Raw genomic sequence first — 13,150 nt, forward strand, 5'->3', positions numbered from 1 at the left:
CGATTCGGAAAACGGCTGCTCCTAACTCGGGATGCAGTTTATATTTCATAGACAGTAACGAAATATTGCTGCTGGCTGAGAGGAAAGAAACCCATTCAGCCGAAGCACTGCGGATAATTGGGGCTGACAGTTTAAATGTTCAAGGAGACAAGTTTTGCAAAGATGCTTTCTGCAGCGAGGGCTCAGACAAGCTCTGGCAACACAAAGTCAATGCTTTAATTGTTAAGACTGAAAACTGACCCTTTTAAAGCCAATTAAATGGAACTGTAAAACTGAAGACAAAGGCGGAAATTGATGGTAAATGAGGGGGGTTTTTTCCTGGTTGGGTTTAGCAGAATCAGAAGGTTGGACTCGGGTGCGTCTTTTATTCCCCCCACACCAGGATCTTTAATGGCAAGAGGTGGAAGAGATGCTTCACCAGAGCTTTCTCCACAGAGACAACCAGGAATACAAGGTCAATAACCAGGAGAGGCTTTTTCAGAGCAGCAGTGGGACACCCAGCTGCCTTTAGAGGGGGGATGCTGCTGCCAGGAGCTCAGCCGCACTGAAATGGTGCCACACTGAATGCTGGTCCCAAAGGTGATGCTTCTCACCTGCACACAAAGATCCTGGTGCCATAAACACACTGTGAGGTCACTCCAGGTAAGGAAAAAAAGAAGGAAAAAGATCGGTCAGCAGCAAAACAATCTCCTCAGCAGCAGGAGTGAGGATCTCTGCAAAGGGCTGGAGGCAGAGTTAAGCCCTCACCACACCCTGTCTCCTCCCATGAGCACTATCCCGTCACCCAAGGTGGCAGAGAGATGAGGATAGAAGTATCAGAAGGATGCAATACAAAACAATTAAACGTTGCATTTCATTAGTGTGTATCACCCAGAACGGGGCAGACAGTGAAGGAGCATGACCTGCACTGCTGTCCACCCTCCTTGCTGCAAAGAAATGGGAGAAAACACCTCACTTATGAGCAGAGAGGGAGAAAAAAAGGCTGGAGGAAGCACTCATAAGGAGCAGTTACTAATTAAATGTTCAGTGAAAAATCTGACTTCCTGGGTATCTCTCGAGCCACAGTGTGATGTCCTGTCCTGGACTGAGCTCTGGAGCCCTGATAAGCCCCCAGGGGTGGGGAGGGCTGGGGTTGAGGGGTTCCCAGAGAGTGCTCCCACCACCTCTGGCTGGATGGGGCTGGCAGAGGCTGCACCATTCCCCCACAGCCACCGACCTGCTAAAAAAACTCTGTCAAGGGGGAAAGCATCCCGTAGGCGAGCTCGGCAAGCAAACACACCATTGTCTGCCTTTTTAAGCTCTTCCCCAATGTTTCGCATTGGCACGGTTTCCCTTGGCTTGACAAGTCTCTGCAAACATCCAGCCTGGCATTTTACACGTCTATGTCGAGTCTGAGATACCATCTAAGACAGACAACACTGTTCCCTATCACAGCCCTTTCAAGAGCTGGAGCTGCTGTGCTGCAACACGCCAAGGAACCTGCCGGTACCTGTCTGATTCCGGAGCAGCCCCGGCGATGGGCGCGGGATCCCTGCAGAGCCCCAGGCTGGCACAGCCTGCTTGGGGCTGCTGGAGCTCAGCAATGTGAAGCATCCTGCTCTAGAACAGCGAGTTCTGAGCACCAGAGCTGGGACAGAGCCACCGTCTTGCTCTTGGCGCAGTGCTGGTTGGATGCAACAGGTCAGGAAGCACAAAATCATGGAATGGGTTCGGTTGGAAGGGACCTGAAAGTGTACCTCTTTCCAACCCTCTTTCCCAGGCAGGGACACCTTCCACTATCCCAGGTTGCTCCAAGCCCTGTCCAACCTGGTCCTGGACACTTCCAGGGATGGGGCAGCCACAGCTTCTCTGGGCAACCTGTGCCAGGGGCTCCCCACCCTCACAGGGAGGAATTTCTTCCCAATATCTAATCTAAATCGACCCTCCTTCAACTTTAAGCCACTTCTGCCTGTCCTATCATTGCATGCATGTTACAGAGAAAGTCAGAGCATTATTTTTGCCTTAATGGAGTCCCTTCATAAACACACCACCCAAGGTGCACTTGCTCAACACTTTATGTGAGCATCAAACCAGTCCAGCAAGAATATCCTCCTCTTGGTCAGGGTTTCAACTCCCTGTCTGTGACTACAAGCCTGGGCACTGGAGTGTCAGCCCAGAGTTATTCCCTTCCTCCCAACATTTCAGGCTGTGTTTCTCTGGAAAGCATTAAGGTGTTCCCAGTGTTTTTTCCCCACGTGCTTTCCAGAGTTGCCCTGTGCTCAGAGGACAGGGCAGGCAGAGAGCTGGCAGCTGCAGGCAGCACGAGGAAGCAAAGGGAGGGTGTTTTCCACAGGAATCATGACCCTGACCTGCCCACAGGGTCAGGATCACGCTGGCACTGTCACCGTTCCGCTTCGCCTCAAGTGGAAAGAACCAGCGCCCATCCCCATCTCCTGCATTTTCCAGCATCACCTGCTTAACCCCGGGAAGGAAGTTCATGTTGATCCCAAAACTGCTGCACCAGAGCAAGACCAGCCCCTCAGCGGGGTTTCCTTGTCAGCCCACGAGCCGTGGCTGTTGCACCATTAGATGGGGGAATACAGACCCGCGTGTCCAGGCGCTCTCCCACTCCATTCAGATGTAATTACACTGGGAATGCGTTTGCCAGGCGTCACTCCCAGTACCTCCGAGCTCATTGAATCGACAATTGCACTTGATGGGGATGAAGCGATTAATCGTTTATGAAACACTAAACAATGGGGCCTGGGGGTGAAGTGCTTTTTCCATTTGTGCTCCATTTATCTCCTCCTGCATCACACGACGTTCGTGCTGTTAAACTCCATTCACAAAACTGTCATCTTTTCGGCTGCCAAAACGCTCTCTTTGTTGACTGTGGCCAGCCAAAATGGCAAACACAAAAAACCTCTCCACCAAAACACTCCCTGTGCACACGCACAAGTGACACTATCACTGTCCCCAAGGAAGGAAAAGTAAAGACACAGATACTAATATTGGCTACAATTAATAAATCCAGTGACATCCACATTTTTGAGACCATCACCGGGACAGTGGACTCTACCTGCTGACCAACAGAACTACTTTCACCTGGTTAAGGTATGCCAAGGTCTTGTATGAAAAGTGGGGGAGAAAACGAAGCCTTTCTGAGCCTCCACAGAGAAGGGCAGTGTAGCCACAAACTTCTCAAGAGTTTCTGTCCAGAGGAATGCAGGCAGGAGTGAGGCTTCCATCTCATGCCAACACAATCATCAGCGATTTGGAGCAACGTTCAGAACACTGACACAGGAGGAAAAGGCTCCATGTCCCATCACCCCTTCCAGGAGGCCGCCTGCACCCTCTCCTCATTAACACTGAGTGTGTTAATGATGATGGGGTTTGATGTTGCCACCCAGCCTCCCCGAGACACCCTGGCATTACCCTGCAGTGGGAAGGGCTGTTATCCAGGGAGTGCTGCCTCCCATGGCATCCCAGATGGACAAAGGATGTCCCTCCCCTCTCTGCGTGGGGCAGGCTGATGGGGGCTGGCACATCCCCAGCTAAGGGAAGGATCAAAAAAGGGGGACTTTGCTTCAGAAACAAAGGAGGAGAAGAGGTGCAGGTGATGATGCACTACAGGAGGTCTCCAGATCTGATTCAGGAAGGGAAAACATGAAGGAACTTTGCTCCAAGCAAGGAACTCTTCACCGTATCTCTGCGTCAGGGTCTGCCACGACCCCTGAAGCTCCACAGACACCCAGCCTTCCACTTATCCCAGGGGGCTTCCAAGAGGCCCAGTCCCAACCCCACATAACTCAGCTCCCCCAGCTGCCTGTACAGCACCTGAAACACAGAACTTAAATGCTTTATCCCAAAGGGGCTGGGCTGGCTGGGCTGGCACCGGAGCCACAGCGCCACGTCTGGGAGAAGCACCAGGCACATTCCTTCACACAACGCCGCTCTCCCTTATAATTGTGTCTGTAATATCGTAATTTATGTGGCATGAAGGAGCAATATTCTTCTGCTAAATGAATTCTCAGCTACTCCTTGTCGTGGTGTGAGCCAATTCACTGTGCAGGGGAGGAAAAAATAGCTGGAGAGCCACCTTTCACAACACCGAGACCTATTTCTGACTGAACTGTGCTCCACTAATATCAATTTACTGAAACAATAAATCCTCTCCCCCTGTGGAGAATACATGGAGATAGAAGCAGCTCATGAACAAACAGCTATCAGGACTGCAGGCTGTGCCATTTGCTGATTCACAGCCTATAAACCTGGAAGTCTACTTTTCAGTAAAAATATATCTATAAACAAGCAAAATTACTGCCTCTTCATAATAACAATAAAAAAAGGGAAAGCATTTGTGAGATGATGTAGGCTTGTCTCTTACTCTCTTTGAAAAACTGGGAGTGAAAGAATGACAGGTCCCTGATGGGAACGGGGTGTTCACACATGGCATAGGAATCACAGACTCCAGAGATCTCCTTCCAGCTCACTGTCCCTCCAGCTCGCCCCAGGCAAGACACTTCAAACCTGCCTGCTTTGGCACCTGAGGGGACACCAACCACCCTGCCCCAGGCTGGGTGATCCCCAGGGCATTCCACATCCTGTCCCAAGATTCCTTCAGGGACGTCAGGGACTGACAGCCAACCACCTGAACACCACACTGGGACTCCCCCAGTCACCTCCACTCTCCCATGTGCAGGCCCACAGCACTTGGGAGATGCAGCAATCGTACATTAATCTTTTATCAATGTTATTTATAAACAGACCCTGCACGTAAAGTGTGGCCAACGCACAAAACAGTGAGCTGAGCATCCACAGTAAAACTTCCAGACATTTTGTTACAAACACAGCCTGCTAATGCACTTAAAAGATTTACAGGAACCAATTATCACCCTTTCTGCCACCCACCGACATCAATTATTGCTCAAATTTAAGATGATGACAAAATGTTTCAGGAGCCACTTTACAAGGCGCTGCCTCTCTGCGGCGATGCTCGGCTCTGACAGAGCTGTCCTAGAGCACTCCTGCTGAAAGCCTCCTCGCTCTACCCAGCAGCAAAACCTGGAAACTACTGCAATTACTGCCAGGAATTTATGGAAACAGCAAAACAACAGCCTGACGTGAAAACTGATTGTGCTGGAAAATGTGGAGGCAAAACGTCTGAAGGGTCTCCCACTGATCTCCAACCCTGCTATTCTGTACATCAATACATCATATGCATACAATTAATACATTAACCTACACATGGTATAGATTATCTGTTTCTCTAAGGAGCTAAATAAGCCCAGTTCCCCGTTCCAGAGGCTTGCAGTTTTCATCTCTGCCAAGAACTTAAGAAACTGCCACCTGAAAATTTTCCTGAATTTCCTTGCTTAAAGATAAGCTTAAAGGCCAAGGCTATTTTCACACATGGATTATTTGTGCTTGGGTTCCTCTTTTTTCCTCCCTTCCCTTCAGCCACCCCATGCTGCAGCAGCCCAGCAAATGGTCCCATCTCACCTGTTCTCACCTGGGTACAGTGGCTCCCATTGTTTTGGGAGCACCCCTGGTCAGTGATGGAGGCGTTCGTGGGAGTGATGCTGTTCACAGCAGAGGCAGAAGCCCTACACACCCACCTTTGGCTTTCCAAGACCCCCACCATACTTTCAGCAGCTCTCCATGGACCTGCCACAGTGTGCTCTCATCTTCATCATTCCTGACTGCCATCAGTCCTGTGCCCCTTCACCCCCTGAGCCCACCAACTCTCCTGCTTACAAGGCGAGTTCTGCTCTTGACTTAAATTGGGGGATGGAGTCCTACACTAAGAGCAACAACCCAACAGCAAAGTGTGAGAGTGGCACCTGCCTCTGGGCAGCTCAGGTGAGTCCTCCTCCCTTTGACAGCAACAGCATTAATCCAGACCAACACAGTGACATTGAGAGCAGCTTCCAGCCCTAAATCTGTTCCCAAAACACTTCTACACTGTACATCAGTACCTCTGTCAAATATTTCCTGCTTGTACAACACCACCAGGTAGTGGAGGGTTTGCTGGTTCCTCTGTCCACACAGCCCACCCTCCTGCTGCTGAAATGGTACCTGTGCCATGAGCTTACCAACCCGGGGGAGAACAAAGATTCCAGGATTCCAGGCTACACACGGATATTTGTTGTGGGCTGCAGCACAGACACATTATAAAACAGATCCAAACTGGCAGGATTTCTTCAAAACAACAACAATAACAATATCCAAACAAAGAGACCCTGAGTTATTAATGGGCTTTCCCAAGCTCTGAGTGGCAAAGCAGGGTGAGCCTGGGTGTGGGGCCACGGCAGGGAAGGGGTGCAGGGCCATTGCTGGGAGTGGTCCCCTATGGCTGTTAAAGGAAACCCTATGGCTGTGTGACAGACCTCTGCCCCTCCTCCTGCCAGCCTGGCCCGGGGAGCACCCCGTGGTGGGACAGCAGCCCTGGATCCCCTGCAGCTGGGTGCACCAGTGGATGCTGCAGCCACGGCACAGTGGGGCATTGCTCCTCAAGCTGATAAAATAATGGGAGAGCTGACAGACTTCTGACAAGGGCATGGAGAGAGGACAAGGGGCAATGGCTTCCCAGTGACACAGGGCAGGGTTAGATTGGCTGCTAGGAAGAAATTTTTCCCTGTGTGGCTGGTGAGGCCCTGGAACAGGTTGCCCAGAGAAGCTGTGGCTGCCCTGTCCCTGGAAGTGTCCAAGGTCAGATTGGACAGGGCTTGGAGCAACCTGGGAGAGTGGAGGGTGTCAGAACTGCATGATCTTTAGGGTCCCTCCCAACCCAAACCATTCTAGGATCCTACCTTGGGGTGGCTCTGCACAGCCCGGACATGGGGAGGGACACCCGTGGGTGGGCAGCAGCTGCCTGGAGACAGGCTCTGCTTGGGGAACGCCAACTTGCTGCCTCAGGGTGGAAAAGGAGCTCCTAGAATCCCAAAAGCATGCAGTGGGATGGGAGCAGCCTCAGCCTGGGACATGCAGCACTGCCAGGGAGGCAGCGTCAGTCTGCGGGAGTACGACTAACTGCAGCCTCTGCTCCAGAGAGCACATCTTCCCCAGGGGTCCTCCACTGACTGCAGCTTATTTCACATCTACTTGACCAATCTCACCTCTGCCAAGGGAGGTATCATCTCATTAGTACACAGACATATCTCAAGTATGCAGCGATGAATTCCCCCCAGAGCTTCAAAAGCAATCCATGTGACCTTTGCATGTTCCTGCCATAAAATACCAGGAACACCTCCAAGCTCCCAAGATAGAAGCTGTGGTGGGCATATGTGAGCAGAATACACCATATGGATTAAGTCAAGGGAATACTTAGAAACTTCAACTCTGCCTTCAGCAAAATTGATTCCGACAACAATTTTAGCAATTTCTTCAGGATTTTCCATGTGTTTATGAAGTGCCGATCTCTGCAAAGGGATCTTTCAGCCTTGCTCTTTGAAGTCTCTCTAGCCCTGCTCTTACAATGGCTTTGGATTTAGTGGAGATCACAAAATACAGCATAAAATGTTAATATAAAACCAAAAACTTACGGCACGGTTCCCATCTAAAAGGAAAGGCCTGTGCTGCCTGCAGTGGCATGGACATAAATCTGGCTCAGGGTTTCATTCAGCCCTCTTCAGACCCACTTTTTTTACAATCTCATATTGCAGCAGCAACAAATAAAACACTTAGGCATGCCTAAATACTGACTTCATCTCTAGCACACAGAGGTTCTTTAAACAGCACATTTCCACCAAGTACAGCAATAGCTCCTGAGGCATCTTACTGGGGGGTTTAAAACTATTTAAAGCTCTTTTATGTTTGAAAGTTTTGCTCTTCATGTAGAAGTTTTGCTTTTCACAGCAATTCCACCTAATTGGAAGAGGAATCAGCAGGCAGAACGCAGAGAGATGGAGCTATCTGGAGGTTTATCTGATCCCAGTGATAAAATTCCATCCCTGGGGTGACCTAAAAAGGACTGGAAAAGGCATGTGCTACGTGGATCCACGAAAGGAGAGCTGGATGATCTCATAGGTGTTTTCCAGCTCTCCTCCCCACAGATCCTCAAGAGCCAGTCAGAGATCAGGATCCTTCTCTGTCATTAAATATTTTGGGAATGACATATTGTGCCCCTGGACTGCCCAGTGACAACAACTCAGCCAAACACCCAGGAGGAATTTAAACTTCTGCCTATCTCTTAAGGCTGGGAGATAACTCCTGACTCCTCTGAATGGAAGGGGAGGCTGCAGTTCTCCAGTTAAGTCACGTTAATGATCTCAGAGATTAGCAAAGAGGGTTTGGAAATCTCAGCGTGTCGTTAATGTCAAGGGCTTCCGGGAGAAAGCACTATTTATGGACTGCCTTTGGACCAACCCAGGCCACAGCAATCCTCTCTTGGGTGGTGAAGGGCACCCAGATCCCACCCTGGCTTCTCCCATATGGGAAGCAGAGGAAGCAAAGCCTCTGCTCTGGCACAGCCCAGGAGGTGAGAAGCAACAGATGTGCTGCAACAACTTTCCTCTCTGAGCACCCAAACCCCACCACTCCCACAGGCAGGAAAATGCACCCCCCCAAAGAAGCCCACTGCCTCAAGACTCTGTGCTGGGCGTGGCTGCCATGGGGGGTGTGACTCTGACAAGGAGATGGAGGAAGAAGAACGGATTTTGCTCAGAATTGCAGAGGGTCAGTGGCAAAGCATGACCTCTGTCCTGACATGGATCCACGGGGATGCTGAGGTGAGAGCCCACCCAGAGCACCTGCACAGAGCAGGGCTACCAGGGGGTACTGCTGTGATGAAGCTCAAGCTCCCTTCCTAAACCCAACTGCCTCCCAAGGCAGTGCCACTGGAGAAGCTGCCTCTCTCTCCTGGCACACTCGGGTTGGGCCCAAAGGTGACGTGGGGACACCAGCAGCCAGCTCCCATCTGGCCTGGGGCTGAGACCTTCCAGCTATCTCAACCTTCCATCAGCACAGGAGCTCCATATCTGAAAGCCATTTAGGACACTGCACTTGAAACCTAATACTCTGAAGAAATAATAAAGCGAGCCAAATTTAACCAAACTGAGCTGGAGAAGCCAAACCTCTGCCCACGACAGAGCTGAGGCTGCTAAGGCAGCTAACAAGGGCAAAACTGACTTGTGATTTGCAAGTGATGCTACAGGTTCCACAATGCTGAGATTATGGGAATTCCAATATACAGGATACCTATAACAGATAATCAGAGCAACTGTCAAAGCAACCTCTGTAACTTTCCCAAGGTCATGGTAACAAAATTTACTTGTAAATCGTGAGTACATCAGAAGAGAGACATCTTCCAAGATCAGGCAATGTGGTGGCCAACTTCTGAGCTGGTTTATGCTCCAGGCAAGCTCAGTGAAGTGCATCTTCCCTGCCTTCCTCCTGAATCTCACTGCAGCCCTCAGCCAGCTGCCTGTGAGACCGAGCACAACCCTCCTGGCTCCACAGTGCACGATCCCATCTGCTCAAGCACTTAGTGACATACTCTGCCCCACCCTTGAAAGACCTTTGCCACTGCAAGGAATGCTTCATGCAGGCACACTTCAGCCTTCACTGACCTCACAAGGTGAATGTTTTATTGAGGTGTTATTCTTACCTGCACAGCAGCAGCCACATCACAGCAACCCTTACCTAACAAGGACTGGAAAATCCCTCCACGGTCTGGCAGGACTACACACCCAGGGGTCTGTGCCAACAAATCTGCCCAGCAGACCATGCTAAGCACTTAGTGCCAGTGGTCAAATTCCAAGCTCAGGTACTTGCACTCAACCAAAATGCACTAAAGGATTTGAAGAATGTGCAGTGATATAACAGCAGTGGTGCAGGCAATGTTATGCTGTGGTATTTAGAGATGCCTGGGAAAGGAGGCAATCAGGACCAGTGTTTCTGAGATTTCTTCCTTAGGGCCTTCTGCCCCTTATGATTACCCAAAAAGCCCAAAATGTCCACTCTAGGACACCCAGGCAAGGAAAAAAACAACTGTAACACTCACCCATCTCCTTGAGCTCCATATTAACAAGCTCCAACCAGCAGGCATCGAGCTCGTCCAGGTCATAGCGGCTCATTCCTTGCAAGTAAGTCCTTGTGGCTTCTGAAATCTCAGAGCCAGGCAGGCTGCTCGGTGACACCTGTGAAAGGGAGCTCTCCAGCTGGGGGATGATCCTGGAAGGAAAGAAGGAGAGGCTGAAAAAGAGCTACAACTCACAAAAATTCTGTTTCTTGCCCCAGAGGGTGAGACCACGCCGTGTACAAACCCTACTCCAAGAATGAAAGCACCAAAGTCAAACCACGTGCACTGACAGTGGCCCCAGCACAGGTCCATGGCAACTTTCCTTCTACTACAGCAACAGTTTTCCCATTCACCTGCGGAAATTTAATCTTTACATGAGAAAAATGAGCTACAATGAATATGATGGTCCAAATACTGAGAGCAACAGTGACCCCCCCAGCCATTACCTCCCCCATGAACACCTCCAGCGTGCTGTGCCACTGCAGTGCCACAAACACACCGTGTTGAGCAGCACTTTGGCAGCCTTGGCACTGGAGGACATCCCACGGTGGCCTGTGACATTTGTTCTGAGTCTAATCACAACCACAGGGGTGGGGAGAGGAGTTTATCTGCTGCAAACTCCCTGCCCAGAGAGCGACCAGGCGCTGGCTGTCAGCTCTGCTGCCTTTCCTTGGCAACTCTGCAGCAATATGCCTGGTACTTGCCATGCACATGTCAACAGTGTCATGCCTAATGACATGCAAGCAGAGGGCAAGCTGGAAATGAGAAGCAGCCCGTGGTGCCAGCTGACAGATCTCGGCAAAGTTGGGAGCTGGAGCTCGCTGCAGTATTTGCACAGCTCACATTTCCTCCCACAAAATCCACCTCCTGGCACAGATACCGAGACAGAAAGATGCTGCAAAGAAACAACAACCAAATAGCAACCTGCTGCAGCACATCAACCCCTTCTAAGCAGCTTCTCCTCATGCAGAGCTGGAGGACCCAGCCCTGCTCTTGCACCAGAGCCAGCTGGGAGGGCCACTGATGCCTGCAAGACTTTTATCTGCCTTCTGTCCTGCTGTGTAAGTTAATGTCAGAGCACTGAGTGCCTCGTGCTCTGTGATGTGTCTGGGGCAAAGCCATCATGCCCATCACATAACCAGATGAATCGTGGTACCAGATGCTCCAAGGTCTCTAAGTGCCAAGGGAAGAAACTTGTGCCCAGCTGTCCTCGGGAATGGGATCCTACCTGCCTTGCCCAAGGTCAGGAAGGAAATCTGTGGCAGGGCAGGAAAAAGAACCTGGAGTTTCTACAGACCCAGGCATGCAGTTTAATTGCTGTCTTCTGCAGTTACAAACACTGGACGAGCTTCAGGAGCCACCAGCAGGAGAAGCAACAATTTGAAACATCAAGACATGGATTATTTTCATCTCTTTTGCTTTACTTTCCCCACCAGTAAACTGAAAATAAAGATGTGACCCAATGCCCTGAGTACACCTCCAAATTTCAGGTCAGGAAATGAAATAATCCCATGAAAGGACAGCTCTCAGTCCCCACATCTTAAAACGAGCTCACTGTAATCTAGAACAGGTCTTAGGGATTCAGTAATGTCTGTATTTAATGCAGACGGAGTAATGACACTGAAACTAGGCATGCTCCAGCCAAAGCTTCAGGATTGACATCTAAGGAGCTCCCAAACCCCTAAAATCATAGAATCACAGAATGGTTTGGGTTGGAAGGGACCTTAAAGATCATGCAGTTCCTCCTCCTCCTGCCACAGGCAGGGACACCTTCCACTAGCCCAGGTTGCTCCAAGCCCTGTCCAACCTTGCCCTGAACACTTCCAGGGATGGGGCAGCCACAGCTTCTCTGGGCAACCCCTGCCAGGGCCTCCCCACCCTCACAGGGAGGAATTTCTTTCTAATATATAATCTAAACCTGCCCTCTGTCAGTAGGAAGCCATTTCCCCTTATCTAGCCTTTAGGCACTGGAAGATGCTATTAAAAAAAAAGCAGAAGCTGCTGGTGTAAGGTGCATTGGTTCACAGAGGACTGAACCTCTCCTTCCCACGTCCAGCTCACCCCTGAACAGAAACAGGCCCTGGGAGGGTCAGCAGCCAGGCTGGACAACAGGGCTGTCTTACAGGAGAGACCTCAGAGCTGCTGAGAAAAAAACAATCCTCCAACTGCAATGGATGTTCTGGCTGGAAAGAGCTGCCTGAGCAGCACGAGGCTGGCCCTGTAAGCCTCCCCTAAGCCGAGTTACACAAGCTGCTCACCCAACAGGCGGCTGCAACAGGTGATGGTCTGACACCCGGCCAGCCCGGGATGCTCGGGATGGCAGCAGGAAGGAGCTGCTATTTTTACCCTGGCATAAAAGGGCAAAGATTAATGCTCTGTGTACATATCACAGGAGTATCCTGAGCAGGTCATTCACTGTACTGACAGCACTGCAATGCCCTCGGTGTGATAAGGATGCTGACGTGACTGGAGAAACTTCCTGGGGTTCTCACTGACACGGGACACACGACACCACTGAGAGCTGAGCACTGCACTCCCAGTGAGGGACACAGCACCTGCCTGAGCCTGGGCATGTCAGCTCCATGTGCAGCCTCCACCTTCTTTCTGCAGGTACCTTGTAAAGAAGGATCTTTGCTGAACCTGGTGCTCAGAGACGGGAGACAAGTGCCCCTCCCCAGTCATGCTTGCCCCATGCTCCCAAACCTCTCCAAACCTGATGTGTGTAGACTCTCAGGGCCTGGCTTTGCACAGCCCCTGATGATGCAGAGACCACAGGGAGCTCAGGGGCTCACTGATGATAACAGCACCACCAGCCCTTGACGTCCAGCTTTTCCTGACACTAATTAAATGGAGTTTGCTTTGGTTTAATGGGAACTGGCACTTACAGAGTGATGCTTTGCTTCTCACCGTGTCACTGATGATGAAGATCAAGGTAATTAAGATACAAACATCTAACAAGCTCCACGTGCTCGCTGGCACTCTGTTCAAAGGTTTGAAACGTGCCAATGCAGAGATGGCAGGTGCCTCCCCCATCTGGGAACACACGGATCAGGGAGGGATGATCAGGTGCTGCAGCACTTGGCAGCCACTTTCCATTACTAGCTATTGGTCCTACAAGGAATAAGTATTAATATGAAATGTATCTTCTTA

At 50.6% G+C, this 13,150-nt stretch overlaps 1 protein-coding gene across 2 annotated transcripts in view; it reads right to left on the reverse strand.

The window, feature by feature from the left end:
* The window catches only part of JADE2 (jade family PHD finger 2), a 72,845-nt gene that overhangs the window by 25,433 nt on the left and 34,262 nt on the right, over positions 1 to 13,150 (reverse strand). For both annotated transcript variants that reach the window (XM_064672219.1, XM_064672217.1), the window contains one exon: positions 9,983 to 10,152. In XM_064672219.1, coding sequence (XP_064528289.1) covers positions 9,983 to 10,152 — 170 coding nt within the window. The remainder of the gene's footprint in view (positions 1 to 9,982; positions 10,153 to 13,150) is intronic.

The sequence above is a fragment of the Pseudopipra pipra genome, chromosome 15 (assembly GCF_036250125.1).
Source record: "Pseudopipra pipra isolate bDixPip1 chromosome 15, bDixPip1.hap1, whole genome shotgun sequence".
Taxonomy (NCBI): domain Eukaryota; kingdom Metazoa; phylum Chordata; class Aves; order Passeriformes; family Pipridae; genus Pseudopipra; species Pseudopipra pipra.